The following is a 16,640-nucleotide window of genomic DNA, read 5'->3' as shown; positions in this document are numbered from 1 at the left end:
GTTGCCAGGCAGCTCTGGGCTTGAAAGAAGGACATCTAGGCTCGGTGTGACGACCAGTTCTTTAGTCCGGTCTCTGGGAAGAGAACGACCACTGGGGGAGAAGTTAGAAAAGGACCGAGGGGACGTGCACTAAGGGGACAAGAGAGATAGTGCGGCCAGCACTCGTTCCACCACCAACAGTAACTAACGGTCAGTTTTCTTCTTGACCTGCAAAAAGGTGGAAAAGGGAGAGAAAGCAACTCCCCTTTGGATAAGTCCCTTGCATGGCCACGGAGATGCAGCTCACATCCCCACAATGGGTCTCACTACCCAAAAAACATTTCTCCCATAGGTAGGGATGCCTTTCCCCACCAGAGAGCTTCCCAAATTAATTGTCCCATAGGTTCCCAGAATGCCTGGAAAAAGTAAGTTTTTGGGTGTGCACAGAGTTACCTCATCAGTAACCTTGCTCATATAATGGGGATACTGGCACTCCGCCTGCAGATGCAGAAAATTAGGTTAGGTGACCAGCAGTGAGGGTAAGTCAGCGCAGAGAACTGCCTGGTTTACCAGTGCCCGCAGGGGTTGGCTAGGTTGGTGACCACACTGAAAACTCACCTGCAACTAAATGTGAAAAAATATATAAATGACACTAAAATAGAAAAAAAAGCAGCAGAACTGGATATTAGGTTATGTCTGCCTGCTACAAGAACTAAGCTAAAAACTGATTAAGTTAGTGTCTGTGGGAAGGGTACGAAATGCCTGGATGGAGCCAAGACTACATCTTACCTAGTGTCAGCCTTCTAGTGGCAAGGGCCTATACCCATGGTGTTCTGTACTCCAATAATATAAATGAGAAAGTCAAATATTATGAAGATAATGTTCAAATGATATTATGTGAACTCCTAGCATTTCCATCTAGATTGCGCAGTGCTAAAAATGTAATGGGCTAGGAAAATGTTATGGGCAGCACAAGAATAAACCTGGGCATTCTTTCCTTTAATCCCTTAAAGTGAATGTCCACCTTTTAACAACATGTCTTTTTTAGACCCAACGTTGTGTGCGGATTAATTTTGAATATACTTTCATAATGGTTGGAACTATGGTGGGGGGGGGGGGGGGGGGACTAATTATGACTGGTGTTTTAAGCACTAATTCTAGAATTAACAGCGCTGGAGTAAAACACACCAAATTTATTAAGAGACCCTCCCATTAAAACCCACCCACTTTTCTCACTGCTTTTAAAAAGACGAGAGAAGCAAGAGAAGCATAAAATGGAAAAAAAGTCTAAAATAATTCTGCAAATAAGGCGTGTACTTCAAAGCCCCCAATCACCTGCATAGACAAAGAATTAAAAGATAAAATTCCAGCTGGCTATACCTGCCACTAGTGAAAGCTTAGACTGTTTTATTCTTGCCATCAAAAATAATAAATTGCTTGACTGAAACCCTGACAGAGGTTTACAAAACACATGTGAACATAGGATAATAGCTTGCCTCTCTGTATTATAGTCATGTTTCAACTGTAGTTAACACATACGTTGCAATATAATGCATAGTTAAGGTATTAAATAAGAATGCCTATCCTGTTTTTGAGTTTAAAAATACTTCTAGAAACATCCCATTTCTCAAAAATTCTCTATGTAATGCGGTATGAAACTAGGTATTCCTGGTGTCAAAGAAACAGTGGCAAACCTTACAATGAAAAAAACAGGTCACATAGTAAATGATTTACATAATCCAACAAACAAATATGAACCACCCTTACTTCCAGATTTTGCCTCTTCCTTTTTTTCTGGGTTTTCTCCAGACCAGCCCCACATCCAACCAAACCATCCTGTTGAACTACTGTCCTCATCTTTCATGCCAGGTCTGAATATTTTAAGCCCAGATTTGGTTGCCTGAAGAGTTAAGTGATAGCATCAGTCAATGTTTTCATATTCATCCCCTTTTTACACAAGAATGCATTGCTTCATAGAACATTCAAATTGAAGAAAACAAAAACATAAAGAAACTTCTATTTTACCTCCATTTCTGCCTGTTGCCTTGCTAGTGTAATGCAAAAGATGTCCAGAGATCCTTCATGTTCCTGTAACATTTAGAGGTCACAAATTAAACACTCTTCTTAAAATTTTATTCCTCACCGTTTCTAAACCAAAAAAACCCATAGACAAAGAACAAATTCAGAGAGCAGGCCAGGCATGTCATTAAAGGCTATTTGAATTACGGAAACAACGGAGAGCAGTGGCTCGGCTGTTTTTGTAACTCCTATATACTTTAATGGAGAGAGCAACGCTCGACTCTCTCCACTGTAATCTATGGGAGTTACGGAAACAGCCGAGTGTGCTGGCGTGGCTGTTCCCGTAAATCCCATAGATTTTAATGGAAAGCAGTGCACATGCTAGGCTTCTGCTCATTCCTCCCTTGGCCACCTCAACTATCATTACGTATCTTATGGCTATGCCATAAATATCAATGGTCAAAATACACCTTTAGGCCACATCATTAAAAGGTTCAAAGGTGTAGAGGTAGGTGAATGTACATCCACCTCCAAAGAGGAGCATCAATTTGTACAGTTCATTGCTTTTCAGGTGCCACAGTGCCTCCATAACATCAATTGCCTCCATTATGGTGCCAGCCACACTGCCTCTATACCAAATCTAGCCTGCAACACTGCCCTCATAGCCCAGTCAGACTGCCACAATGCCCTGATAAGAGGAAGCCTGTAACAATCCCCCTGTATAACTACAAGTAAAAAAAAATATTGTGCATAATCAGACCAGTTTGCAAAATCCCACTGGCTCGGTCTCTTAGGAAACTAAATGCAGTATGGAGCTTTTTCTGTTTATAAGAGGAACACAGTCTCCGAACTGCATATGGACACCTAAGAAACACATTGTGAATGGCACGTAGAGTCACTGGCCAGTTTTCTATTTTCAATATCTAAGAAGCAAGGCAAAAACCAGTAGTGAAGTACTGTAAAGTATGTTGCGCCCTTTGGACTAATACGAGGCAGGACCTGTCACCACACTGTGCTGCCTTCAGATAGGGAAGCATAGTTTGATGACAGATCCACTTTAACTCTCTAAAAAGGGGATAAAAGAATTACCTCTGTCATACGTTTAATGTCCTCAGATGGTTTCTTTGATGTTATTTTGGTTTTATACAACTCTTTGTATCTCTTAATCTGTTGACGGTGTTTCCGAATATGTTTCCATGACCACATATGAACATGTGGTTTTACATTAACTTCAAGGATGCCAGTTATAGCATAATTCCACCTATTCCATTGTTAAAAGAAATGCTCTTGTATAAAATGTATTAAAAGCAAAATAATATAAAATTTGGATACTGTTCGTTATGTAGAATGTGTATGCATATAAGCATAGTAAGGCTGTTCACACCTGTGTTCATCAATTGTGTTGTTCTGCTCCGTCATAGGAGCAGAATAACTAAATTAACAGAATGTCAGACCCGCCGCATGACGGAAACCAACTGTGTCTAACAGACCCCAGTGACTTATAATGGTGTTCATTGGGTTCCGTCATGGTGTCTGGTGTTTTACCAGAAAATACTGCACTGTATGCTGTGCTAGTTTTTCCATCAAATGTTATGGAATGTGTCGGAGCCCCCAATGCAGGTGTGAATAGTGCCTAACCAGTCATCTGCTACAACAAAAAAACACACCTTCAATCATTATGCTATAAAGTATGCTTACAGACTTTTGTCAGCTTTCAAGCACGTTAGAATCAAACTATGATAGTTACCCAATTTATTATAAATGAAACGCAACAAGTTAAACGCCAAATGTGGTTTCGCTACCAACCAGATATGTGGCAGATATGTGGACAGCAATTTGTTTTGTGCCCATTGAAAGTAATTTCCGCTACAGAAATATTGTCAATATAATATCACTACCCCCACCGTTTGTCATACATAACCCTCTATTATAAATGATAGAACAATCCGATCAATATTTTTTTTAAGGCTACAGTAAGTGATGATTTAAGTTATGAATAATAATTTAAAAAAAAAAATACAATTGTATGGACCTTAATTCGCTACTAAACAAATATATTTATGGAATAACAGTTATCACTATTTTAAGATTATTAATTTGAATAATTTTCACACTTATTATCTGAATCTCTCCCTTCCCAACTGTGAAAAATCAGATAAGATCATTGCCATTGCAATGTGAAGGGGAGAGTTATTTGCCAGAACTATTCTAAAATGAAGTTTTAACAGTATTATTTCAACTTACCATTCCTTAGCATTATTGTGAACACTAACAGCTGGTCGGAATTTTCTATATGGGAGATTCCTGGACATCATGTCTATAGACTCAAGAAGTTCCATGACACTGTGGTACTAAAAACAAAAAAAATAAAGTTTACAATCACAGAAAAAAAAAAAAATGTAAATATGTCCCTGCTATTTAAAACATCTCGGTGTAATAGAGTCTAATATACTCATCCAATGCTTGGCTGGCAATTTCAAATACCTTATAATACTCAGAAAGGAAAGTATTTGAACAGATATTGTATGAAAACACATATTTCTTGTTAATATCATTGGGGGACACAGCACCATGGGTATAAGCCCCTGCTAGAGCTCTAGGAGGGGATACTAGGCAGGAAAGAGTCTTGGCTCCTCCCAGGCAGGCCATGCCCTTCCAACAGACACTAGCCAATTCAGATTTTAAAATAAAAACTTAGATCTGCTGCGTTTTGTTTTTTTAGATTTATTTCTATTGTCACCTTAGCTGCAGGTGGGTTGTCAGCCTAGTCACAGCCTATGTCAATCCCCTGGAGGTGTCGGAATCCAGGCAGTCTTCTGCACTAAATTTCCCTCCCTACCGGTTACCTAACTTGTTTTTTATGCATCCGCAGACAGAGGTTACTAATGCGTTAAACCATCCTCCATTATATCTAGAGGGGCTAGTTTTTTATTTATTTTTTTGGAGATTTCTTCTCTGGACATCCCTAGACCATTTTCTTGTTTCTTGACATTGGTGGGACAGGCACCCATTTTGCGCAGTTTTTGTACCGCACATCCCACTGGTGCTGCGGTCTGGCTTCCAAATTTAGTCCTCAGCTTTATCCAGACCTAGGCCGCAATCTGGGGGCGAGGCGGATGTTTAAAGTGGGCTGTGATCTCCTGGAGCCGGCATGAATTTCAAATGATCTTAAGGACTTGATCTCGGCTATTCAGATCGTCTCTTTGAACTATCTTCTCCTGCTTTGGTCTACAGGAGTATGGTAGGCCAACCTTTTGACTTAATTGACTTAATCTCTTTGGGAGTATTCAACAAAGCAGCCTATCAAGTTGGCTACACTATGCCTGTGGCGGTTGTTATATAAGGCTTTCACATGGTAAGTCTACCCCATTCTGCCCCCCCCCAGTTCTTGCAATCAGGCAGCCCCTGAATGAGAGATGTCTTTTGCTTAGGCCCCAGGGGACATTTACAGACTATGCCAGTCCATGCTTCAGTCTTGCCTTCACAAATTGTAGCATATCTTAGGTGCCCTCCTTCCACTCATTTATCACAATAGATCCCATTGGTGGCGTAAAAGTCCCAGAAACAGTTCCCATTGCTCTCTCCAGAGGTCTCAAGTTAAAGTTTTCAATGGTGATGTTGCTTAGAATATGGATCAGTCTCTTTTTTCCTATGTATCCTATGACTCGGTTTCAGAGTCAGAACAGGAATAGCAAGCTGCAATGCATGTAAAGGATGACGTCATCTCCCCTTCTCAGGAAGAAACACCATTACAGCGCCAGTGGCGCCAGAAGCTAGGTTCCCAAACATGAGGAGATTCTATCCAAGGAGTGGAAACATCCGGACAGACATCTTGCGGTTTTAAAATGCACAGATAATCAATTTTATTTTCAGGAGGAATTAAACTCAAAAAACGTCTGTTTCTCCTTCTGCAGATCCACTGATCTTAACGCTATCAAGGACCACTACCATCCCACTGTGTGATGCGGCTTAACTCAGTGACTCTCTTGACAAAGAGTTGGATTCCCAAGCCAAGTCTACTTTTATGGCTGCAGGGTTCACTTTACATCCCAGCTTTTATATCTGCCTGGGTGAGTTATGCCTGTTTTGTGTGAGGAAAGCAGCTGTACCACAGTATCCTGGCAGATGCATCGCAACAGGATTTAGCCGAGCTTGCCACTTAGGTGATCCACAGTCCCAAATTTTTATTTAACGTTTCCCTTGAGTCAGTCAGCCCGCTTCAATGCCCGGGCATCAATTAATTAGATTGCCATACAGCGCTCTATTTGGCTGAAATCTTCGGCATCAGATTTGGCATTCCCTTCCCAGCGTTTTCTCATGGAGATAGTTTTCTTTTGGACTGCACAGGAGGACGAGCCATCCCAACGTCTTCAAGTGTTCATCTTTCAAGCCTAGACTTGCTTGGCATCCACAACACAGAAGCCTCCCCACCGCCAAGACATCTTGAAAATGGAGGTGTCTCCCTAGTTGCGCCGAGGGCCCAGTGAAGGACGATCCTTTTAGGAAACATGGCTCTCATGTGGACGACGCCTGGCTTTTGGAGGTGGTGTAGACCAGATAAAAGATAGTGTTCTTAGAGCATCCTCCTAGAAGGCATTTTCTGTCGACTTGGCCTAGCGCACTGGATCTCGCTTCTACTTTTTCAAGGTTTTTCATTCCCTTCTATGGAAAGTTATTGTCCCAGTTCCTCAGTTGGAACGTTTTTTAGGGATTCCACTCGAATCTCTTCACAGTCCCTAAAAAGGGCGTATCTTTGTTGAATACTGGACTCTAAGTGGCTGAACTGCTCTGTTTGCATTTTTAGAAGGAATTCCTAGGGTCAGTGGTCGCATCGCTGGAACAGGGAGAATTCCCTTTTTCCAGCAACATTCGCGATGCATACCTTCATTTCCCTCTAACAAGGACACACCAGCATTTCCTTAGTTTCGCGGTGGGGTCTCTACATTTCCAATTTTTTGCCATCCCTTTTGGGCTCGCCACGTCTCGTGTCTTCACCAAGGTCCTGGCGACTCTCATGGTGCTTCACAGCCCCAGGAGAGTCGCTGTCATCCTTTAACTTGATGACATCTTTTAGGAGATGCGATGGTGGGAGACCTAACCGGCCATCACGATGGGTCAGTCTTTTCCTCTCCTCCAGTGGCTGGTTGTCTCAACAGATGTCAGCCCGTCCGGGTGAGGTGCAGTTTTTGGTCTCCATACGGTTCAGGGCACTTGTTTGAAGGAGACGACATCCTTACAGATCAACCTTCTGGAATCGAGGGTAATTTTCCTAGCCCTCTCCCATTGGAATCTTAATCGGGGCTGATCGGTTGGTCAGGATACAGACTGACAACTCTAAGGCAGATGCTGATCTGAATCACCAGGGCAGCACTCTGTTGGAGTCCTCTCAAATCCTACTGTGGGCCCTCATACAAGTTGACAAATGGGCCGCAGTTTCTCTCAGCCAAGATTCAGGAAAGTGCTCTCTTCACCCAGAAGTATTCAATCAACTATACCAGTGGTGGGGCTACCCGAACGTGGATCTCTTTGCATCCAGTCTCAAACACAAGGTTCTAACCTACGTGACTAGGGCCCGGTTTCCCAAGCTCATCACCATAGATGCGCTAGTCACACCATGGAAAGAGTTCTCTCTCCTGTATCTCTTCCTTCCACTTCGACTCATGGCCAGAGTACACAAGAGGGAAGGAGTTTTAGCGATTCTGGTGGAACCGGACTGGCCCCGCCGGGCCTGGTACACAGACTTAATCAACCTTTTTGCAGACAAGCCTTGGCGTCTTCCACTTCTACCTGACATCCTTTCCAAGGTCCGCTATTCCACCTCACTTTACCTCAGATAAGTTTATTGGTGTGACTGTTGAACCACAGGTTCTAAGGGCTTGGGGTCTCTCTGATCCTGTTATCAAGATGATGTTGAAGGCCAGAAAACCTCAGTCAGCCAAGTATACCAAACGGAAGGCATATTTACGCTGGTGTGAACGAAGTAATTTTTTTCGTTCCAGTGTGAATCCTTTTTTGCAATATGGGGCTCACGCGCCCCTTCTTTCAGACATACCATTGATCTTTTGGATCTTAATTTGGTCCTCGAAGCTCTTCAGGTGACTCCTGTCGAACATTTGAGAGACATTTAGTTGCATTTACTTTCCAGGAAGGTAGCTTTTCTGGTGGCTGTCATCTTCATCAGGCAAATTTCTGAAACTCCTGCCCTGTCCTACAAGTCTCCCTTTTTTGGTATCCATACAGATAAGGTGGTGCTCAGACCTGTAGTCTCAGCCTTTCATAATAAAGAGATTATTCTTTCTTCATTTTGCCCCTCCCCATGACATCCAAGAGAGCGGACTTTGCATGGTCTTGATTTTATTAGAGCTGTCCGAATCTACAGTATCTGGCTGTGAGTAATTTCGGCGATTTCTGTAATTCCTTGAAGGGCCATGTAACAGTTTGGCAGCATACAAGGCCACCATTATGTGCTGATCCCGTCTGTGATATCAGAAAGCCTATCGGTCCAAGGAAAAAATTCCTCCCCTTCAGGTTACTGCCCATTCTACAAGGGCTGTTGGTGCCTTCTGGGTGGTCATTCATCAGCCTTTAGCTGCTCTGGTCGGCAAGGCTGCTAACCGAGTTTCTTTGCACACCTTCACCAAATTTTACTAAATTCATTCTTTGGCCTCTGTTGATACCAATCTGTGTCGCAGGCAGCTGTGTGTTAGGCTGGTCACATGGTTGTACTTTTACCTTTTTTCCCCACCCTTTAGGACTGCTTTAAGACGTCCCATGGTGCAGTCTCCCGCCATGATATTAATAAGAAAACAATATTTTTGTATTCACAATAAAATCTATATCTCATTGGGGGACACAGATGCCACTATATTATTTTTGTTTGTTCCAGGCCCGGGACCTGTTGTTCTGACTGATTGGTTAAGTTTTCTCCCAGGGACGTGGACATGTGCGTTTTTTATTCCTTCTGCACAAACTGAATTAGCTAGTGTCTGTGGGAAGGATATAGCCTGCCTGGGTGAGCACAATAATCTTTCCTACCTAGTGTCGCATCCTAGTGGCAGGAGCCTATACCCATGGTGCTGTGTCCACCAATGAATTCAACGAGAACTAGCTTTTACAGTGAAAACAAAATAGTGGAAAGCTCATTTAAATTTAATTTATACTTTCACAGGTTAATTACTATTCCTTAAGCTCTGGATTCAGACAAACAACTGAACATAAATCATGAAGTAATAGAACAGATCAAAATACGCTACATGATATATTTCATGTAAATGAGCATTAAAGGAACAGTGTCATCACAAATAATTTATTTATATGTTAAAGATGTTAGTGCCTTAATATAAACGTTTATTTTCATTTGTGTGTTTGTGTTTTACTGTTTCTGATTTTCACACTTTTTCTTCCCTATGGGGGCTGCCATTTTTTGTTCCATTTCTGTGTGTGTCGATTAACGACACACACAGACATGGAATACGGCAGCCACAGTCCCATAGGGACTGCGAACGGCTCCCGTCCCATTGACTGCCGTGTACGGCGTCTGTGTGGGAACTGCGCATGCGCCGCTCCCACACAGTCCTATTCGAAATTGGCGCCGTCCGGCGCCATTTTCCTGTGGACCGGAAGTCGCGGCTGGACAGTAATATTACTACTTCCGGTCGCGGCTTCCGGACAAGTGCACATGGAACAGCGGCAGCAAAGGGAGCGGACGGGCCGCGGCGGCAGGAGCAGGTAAGCGATTTCAATGTATGTTAGTGTTTGTGTGTGTTTACTACTGCATGTAAACCTACTACACTGTGGGTTACCTCAAAAAATGGCGACACACAGTGTAGGAGGTTAAACCTTTCAAACCCCTCGTTTATCCCGGCACTAGCCAGGATAAAGGAGGGGGGGATGCTGAGAGCTCACTAGAGCGATAGCTTTTAACCCAATGTTGCAATGCTGCAATTTTGGGAACTAGCTCCAAACAGCTCCATCTAGTGACCAAAAATGGGTAGTATTATAAATTTGAAAAAATTTATAATATTTCCTGACTCGCGAAAAAAATGAAACAAATTTGAACAATGTTTAATCACCCACACACTAAATGTTTAAATTTTAAAAAAAAAACATGTTTTTGGGGCGACACCATGCCTTTAAGGCCTTATTTTAAGTCTGTGTGAATTCCATCAACATTTATCTTGGGGGATCGTTGAAGATGCAGAGGTCTAAGATAAGTTGCATGGACAAATAGTTGGGAAGAATGCTAAAGTCCTTTTGTTCTAGCAGATACCAACTAATGATAACTTTTCACATGTTTCTATGACATTAAAAATTCCAATTTACAAAAACCGGAGGTACACTTTAAAACCGCGTCAGTGCCTACAATTAGTGCTTTCACACATAACTTTGACTTTCCCCTTGATATGAGCATTCATCCCTGCAAACACATATTAATAATTAAAAATATTTGGCAATGAATGCGCTGTCCTCTACAAATAATAGATTTAAGACGCTTTTCATTACTGCTTTTGCTGAGACACATTTAAATCAGTTTGTGTTAGTGAATGTAATTCTTAATTGGATCCTCTCCAGATTTTGAAAACTACATTATTCGTGCTTTCGTTATACATAATTTATAACCACCTGAATATATAATTCAATAAACATTCAGAACTAATAAACTGGCTTCTACAGCCAATCATGCAAGTACACAACAATAACAATAAAGCCGACCACAGGGTGTATAAGGTAGATAAGAAACTCTGACATACAGGAAAATGTTGGTGCAATTACCTGATCCTTCCTTTTACTCACGGAAAGCATTGGACTTCACATAAGTGGTCTGAGGATGGACAGATGTCTCACTAACTCTATATCTGTGGTACATCGCCTGTACTAAGTCTACCCTTACTGAACGTAAAACTACAAATCATCTTTTCCATTATCACCTGCGGTTTATTAAATTCAATGGCTATGTCTTGAAGGTTAACATCCAGATCTATTTTTGGTGAAGTAAAGTCAAAATCTGCACGTGGATTCATACGGAGCTTTGCTCTTCCCGAAATTGGACGGAACACTAAAAGAAAAAGGAAAACAGAAAACGAAATGAGAGAATATAGAATAGTGTCGACTCAATCCTCGCCAAAACATATTAGACTGAAGGTTTGATTGGTGTGTCAACGGACACCCTTCAATCACTTGTTCAGATCTAAATCCATTAGTTATATCGCTATATCGGAGAAGACACAAAGAGGCAATGCTTTGTATAACCAAACAATCCTTCTCTGCCTTATTGATAGAATGTAATTACAATAGTATCAAAGGGGAGTAGGCTTGAGCTCAGCCAATCACTTACAAATGGGACGTTGGCTCTAGCTCAGCCAATCACGTACAATGGGGAGGTGTTCGAGCTGAGCCAATCATGAGAAAGAAAGGTATCTTATGGAAACTTCCATGCAAGACAGAATCTTCTCACGAGAAACAATGGGTAAGAAAAGATTTCCCCTCAACAACCTTCAGCTGCAAGGCCAACATGTACATTGTCATTGCAGTCTCAGATAAGGAAGGATAAACATAGCTAAGAATGTTCACCATGAGTGTCCAGACATGCCCAGCATAAATTAAATTTTACAGAGAAGCAGATGATTCTTCAAAATATAAAATGGATTCGAATATTGACGACAAAACACGTGAATTCCTTTCATGATTCACTGTACAACCTTCCTACTACTCCCAATAGGATTGTTGACTTTCTCGACTCCTTGAGCTTGCATTCCCTTTCTGGCCCTGATAAGATCTCTCTCTTGGCTCCATTCACCCCGCAAGAGTGGTCTCTGCCCTTGAGCTTGGTGCCAAACGGTAAGAGCCCGGGTCCAGATGGCCTACCAATTTCTTATTTTAAGAAGTTTCAAAATACTCCTGCAGGGATCTCACCTGCTTCCCCAAAACTCTAGAAGCTCATATCACACTTATCCCTAAAGAAGGGAAAGACCTTGCAGATTGCGGCAGCTATCGCCAAATCTCATTACTAAATGCAGACTTAAAATTATGGGCCAAGTTACTAGCCAACAGGATAAAGCCTCTATTGAGCACGCTGATCAGTCCTGAACAAGCGGGATTTGTGCCAGGAAGGAGGGCAGGCACAACACTACCCGCCTGATACATCTCATTCACCACGAACGGAAGTCTAACATTCCCCTAGTATTACTAAGTACTTGCGCAGAAAAAGCATTCGCCTAGTACTAGCGGTACTAGAAAAATTTGGCTCCCCCCCCCCCCCCCCTAGCTTTATCCAGGACATCTTTACCCTCTACTCCATTCCTAGGGCCAGATTCAAAGTAAATGTCACCCCATCACCTTCCTTTAACACTCAAAACGGCACTAAGCAGGGCTGCCCTATCTCTCCTTCCTTTTTCATCCTTACAATGGACACTCTCATACAGAAAATACACCAATCTGAGGTGATTGCTGGCTTGGGAGTTGGTGGTTTGGTTTTGTACAACAGGTCGTCAGCCTTCGCTGACAACCTGTTGATTCTTACCACCAATCCTGGTCCTGCCTTCCCAGACATTTTGTGTATTTTTGAGGGCTTTGGCTCTCTATCTAATTTTAAGATTAATTTTAGCAAGTCCAGAGTCCTCAACGTCTCTGCCCCTCCCTCGGATTAAGAATTCTTTAAAAGGAATTCCCCTTTTAAATGGCCAGATACAGCTATAAAAATACCTGGGAGCCTTGCAACCCGGTGTCCAGTCTCTTCTCTACCACCTTAATTTCCCTCAGCTTCTTCGTCAGATTAAATCTCAATTAGCCGATTTGGATATCCCTTTCTTAGCCTGGATGGGTAGGAAAAACTACTTGAAAACATATATCCTTCCTAAGATTTTATAAATTCTGCACTGTCCATATTTTCCTCCCTCAATCCTTCTTCACGAAATTAAAAAGTATTTTTACAGGGTTCCCTTGGGGCAAAAAAAACCACCCTAGGCTCCCATATGTGCTCCTGGCTCTTAAAACTCACCAAGCGGGGATGGGCCTACCATATGTTTACTATATGGCCACTCACCTGAGCAGGTGGGTTTCCCTATGTAGGAACACTGAAAGCGCCCCCCACATAGGAGGTCGAACGATGCCTACTTGGCCATTCCCGCTACCCGTTACTGTGGGGACTCCTTCCTCATTTACCAGTCATGAAAGATATCAACCCTCTTTCTAGGGGAACAATTCTAGCCATCCGTAAATATCTTTCGTCCTTGGGCACCCCTAGACAGTTTTCCCCAAACTCTCCATTGAACATTATACCAATACTCCTGAGAACCAAACCTCCGCTAGATGGTATTTGGAGACGGTTAAAGGATGTTCCCATCTCAAAAGTTTTTGATGACCTTCAAACCCTAGACCCAACTCCTTTTCTTTCACCGAACAACCTTAACTTCTCGCTTTTATCAGGCTTCCGAAGTTCCTGCAGGGAATTTAAAACCAAGTATCCGGCCCTTCCGGACTCCTCATGGCTTTATCTTATAATTCAATTTCCCACCCCGCCGCTAAAATTATTATTCAAAATATATTCTGATATCACACTTCATAAAGCTCCTGCAAAACCATGCTTCTTACTAGCATGGGAGAAAGAACTTCAAATATCTTAAGAGGCTCAGGAGACTTCTCAAATACTCCACAACTCACATAGATTCACTAGATGCGTTCGGGGTCCAAGAGAACACATACAAAGTGCTTACCCGTTGGTATAGAACCCCAGAGTTCCTATTTAAGATAGTCCTTGTCCCTAGTGATCTGTGTTGGTGCTGCAACAAGCATACTGGCTCACGGTCGCATATTTGGTGGGATTGCCCGCTTGTTCGGCCCTTCTGGCTGGTGATCTCCTCCTTTATCGTGTCCATCTGCAAAACTACCATTGACCTCAATGCTACGCTGGTTTTCTCTTATGGAAACCAACTTTGGTTATCAGTCCTCAAAAAACAACCTGGCAACCTTTATGATAACTGCAGCAAAATTACTCATTCCAGTCAAGTAGAAGTTCACTGATCCACCTTCTGTTCGACCGTGGGTGGACAAAATAGACCACTTATATAGAATGGAGGCGCTCGCCAGTTGGGAGGTTAGGAAACACTCCAGATTTATCAGAATTTGGGGCCCCTGGAGGGAAGCTAGATGTGATATTGCTGGAGACTTGACGTTTCTTATATTGGCCTCTCTAGACGAGCACAGAATCTTCTCATGTAAATAGTTCATGTTCCTTTTTTTTTTTCTTTTCCTTACTTTTCCTATTCCTTTTTATTTCTGTAAAACGACAGACTTTTGCGGTCTGACCTGTTGTACTCATCTCGTACTTTTGTATGCTTTCAATCTGTACTATTTGTCTATGATTTTGGGTACAAATATACATGTTTATTGCTTTGTCTTATTTGCTTATAATTGATAACTTTTGAGAAAAAAAGAATTTTGAAAAAAATAAATAAATGGATTCTTCATACAAAATGGAGTCACATAACCACATTTACAAAATGGAGTCACAAACATATTTTGCTCACTTTCACAAATAGAATAGAGTAGGCTTGTGTAATTTAAAGGGACTGTCTGGGACTTTTTCTGATAGTTTATTATGTTATTCCATAAGCAGATAATCAACCCCTGAAGTGCCCCCCACTGAGGTGTCGTTCTCAGTCAATCTGGTCCCGGAGGCTTCTGCAGTGGTCACGTGCCGCTGCAGCCAATCGATGTCCTCAGCTGTCACATGCCATTCATGGCAGCATCACCACTGAGGCCAGCAATTGGCTATAGCGGCACATGACCGCTACAGGAGCTTCTGGGACCAGAGCAGCGAAGAACACTTCAGGGGGTGAGTATCTGCTCGTTTATGTTATGCCATCCCTTGCCCTTAGGCAGATTTTAAAAAGTCCTGGATAACCCCTTTAACCAACGGGTCTTGCCTGTAATTGAAAAATGAAAAGTTAGACTTCATCTTTTAAATTTTTTGTAATAAATAAAACGGGATCTGATCAATTTCCAGATTGTGTTTCTAACTTCTATCATGCTAAGTAATAGAATACTCAACAGTGAATACATTTTGATGATGTAGTGTGTAACTTGAACTCTTTAAAGAGGCTCTGTCACCAGATTCTCAAATCCCTATCTCCTATTGCATGTGATCGGCGCTGCAATGTAGAGAACAGTAACGTTTTTTTTTTTTAAAAAAAAACGTTCTTTTGGCCAAGTTATGAGCTAATTTATTTATTTATATATATATATATATATATATATATATATATATATATATATATATATATATATATGCAAATGAGCTTTGAAATGGACAGCTGGGCGTATTTTTTTTCATATGTCCAACTGGGTGTGTATTGTGTTTTTAACTGGGTGTGTTTACTTGTGTTACTAACTGGGCGTTGTGAATAGAAGTGTATGATGCTGACGAATCAGTGACAAATCAGCATCATGCACCCCTCTCCATTCATTTACACAGCAGCATAGCGTTCTTACTAGAACGATGTGCAGCCACATACACAAGTGTCCTGATAATGAATACACATGACCTCCAGCCTGGACGTCATGTGTATTCAGAATCCTGACACTTCTGAATCTTTTCTGTGAGATTCCAGCAAACCACGCGTAATCTCGCGGGATTACGAGGTAAACGAGATTTCGTTTCCCTTGCTGGAAATCTCACAGAAAAGATTCAGAAGGGTCAGGATTCTGAATACACATGACGTCCAGGCTGGAGGTCATGTGTATTCATTATCAGGACACTTGTGTATGTGGCTGCAAATCGTTCTAGTAAGAACACTATGTTCTGTGTAAATGAATGGAGAGGAGTGCATGATGCTGATTGGTCACTGATTCGTCAGCATCATACACTTCTATTCACAACGCCCAGTTAGTAAAACAAGTAAACACACCCAGTTACAAACACAATACACGCCCAGTTGGACATACGAAAAAAAACACGCCCAGTTGTCCATTTCAAAGCTCATTTGCATATATATATATATATATATATATATATATATATATATATATATATATATAAAATAGCTCATAACTTGGCCAAAAGAACGTGTTTTTTTTTAAAAAAAACGTTACTGTTCTCTACATTGCAGCGCCGATCACATGCAATAGGCGATAGGGATTTGAGAATCTGGTGACAGAGCCTCTTTAAGGTTGATGGCAATAAAGACATTGGGGGAAGATATTTACTAAGCAAAATACGCCAGAATTCTACCAGAAATTGCGCCCAAAAAGTGGTGTACATGTTGTGGGCCAAATTTATTATGGGTTTTTAATACCTTTTACACTTCTCTTAACAATGTCTAAGAAAAGGGGCGTTGTAAGAGTTTCTAGAATTGATTTTATGGAAAAGTGCATTGAGGTTCTGCGTGTACAATTTACAATGATAGGTTTTCCCCATTGTAGGGTATAAAGCAAAAAACTGTAGGATGCAGGGAACTAACATGAACAAGGTTATAAAGCCCCAAACATTTCAACGGTCAGTACTTTTAGTTTGTAATAACTGTATTATCTCAATTATTCCATGCGGTAATCACAGTACCATAAGTGATGTTCATTAAAATAATACAATGTTATTAATTGCCCATTTAAAATCCCAACATAAAATATAACAGTGAGTAACTTGGTAA

The 16,640-nt window shown here is 41.6% G+C and overlaps 1 protein-coding gene across 1 annotated transcript in view; it reads right to left on the bottom strand.

Annotated features, from left to right (window-relative positions):
* Window positions 1-16,640, bottom strand: part of VPS13A (vacuolar protein sorting 13 homolog A) — a 249,923-nt gene that overhangs the window by 166,419 nt on the left and 66,864 nt on the right. The window contains exons 11-15 of the mRNA XM_075828295.1: window positions 10,926-11,053; window positions 4,243-4,349; window positions 3,088-3,259; window positions 2,005-2,067; window positions 1,747-1,879 (exon numbers count right to left, since the gene is read on the bottom strand). Coding sequence (XP_075684410.1) covers window positions 1,747-1,879; window positions 2,005-2,067; window positions 3,088-3,259; window positions 4,243-4,349; window positions 10,926-11,053 — 603 coding nt within the window. The remainder of the gene's footprint in view (window positions 1-1,746; window positions 1,880-2,004; window positions 2,068-3,087; window positions 3,260-4,242; window positions 4,350-10,925; window positions 11,054-16,640) is intronic.

This window comes from Rhinoderma darwinii, chromosome 1 (assembly GCF_050947455.1).
Source record: "Rhinoderma darwinii isolate aRhiDar2 chromosome 1, aRhiDar2.hap1, whole genome shotgun sequence".
Taxonomy (NCBI): Eukaryota; Metazoa; Chordata; class Amphibia; order Anura; family Rhinodermatidae; genus Rhinoderma; species Rhinoderma darwinii.
The sequence above is the reverse complement of the archived record's forward strand: the minus strand, read 5'-3'. Positions and strand labels throughout refer to the sequence as shown.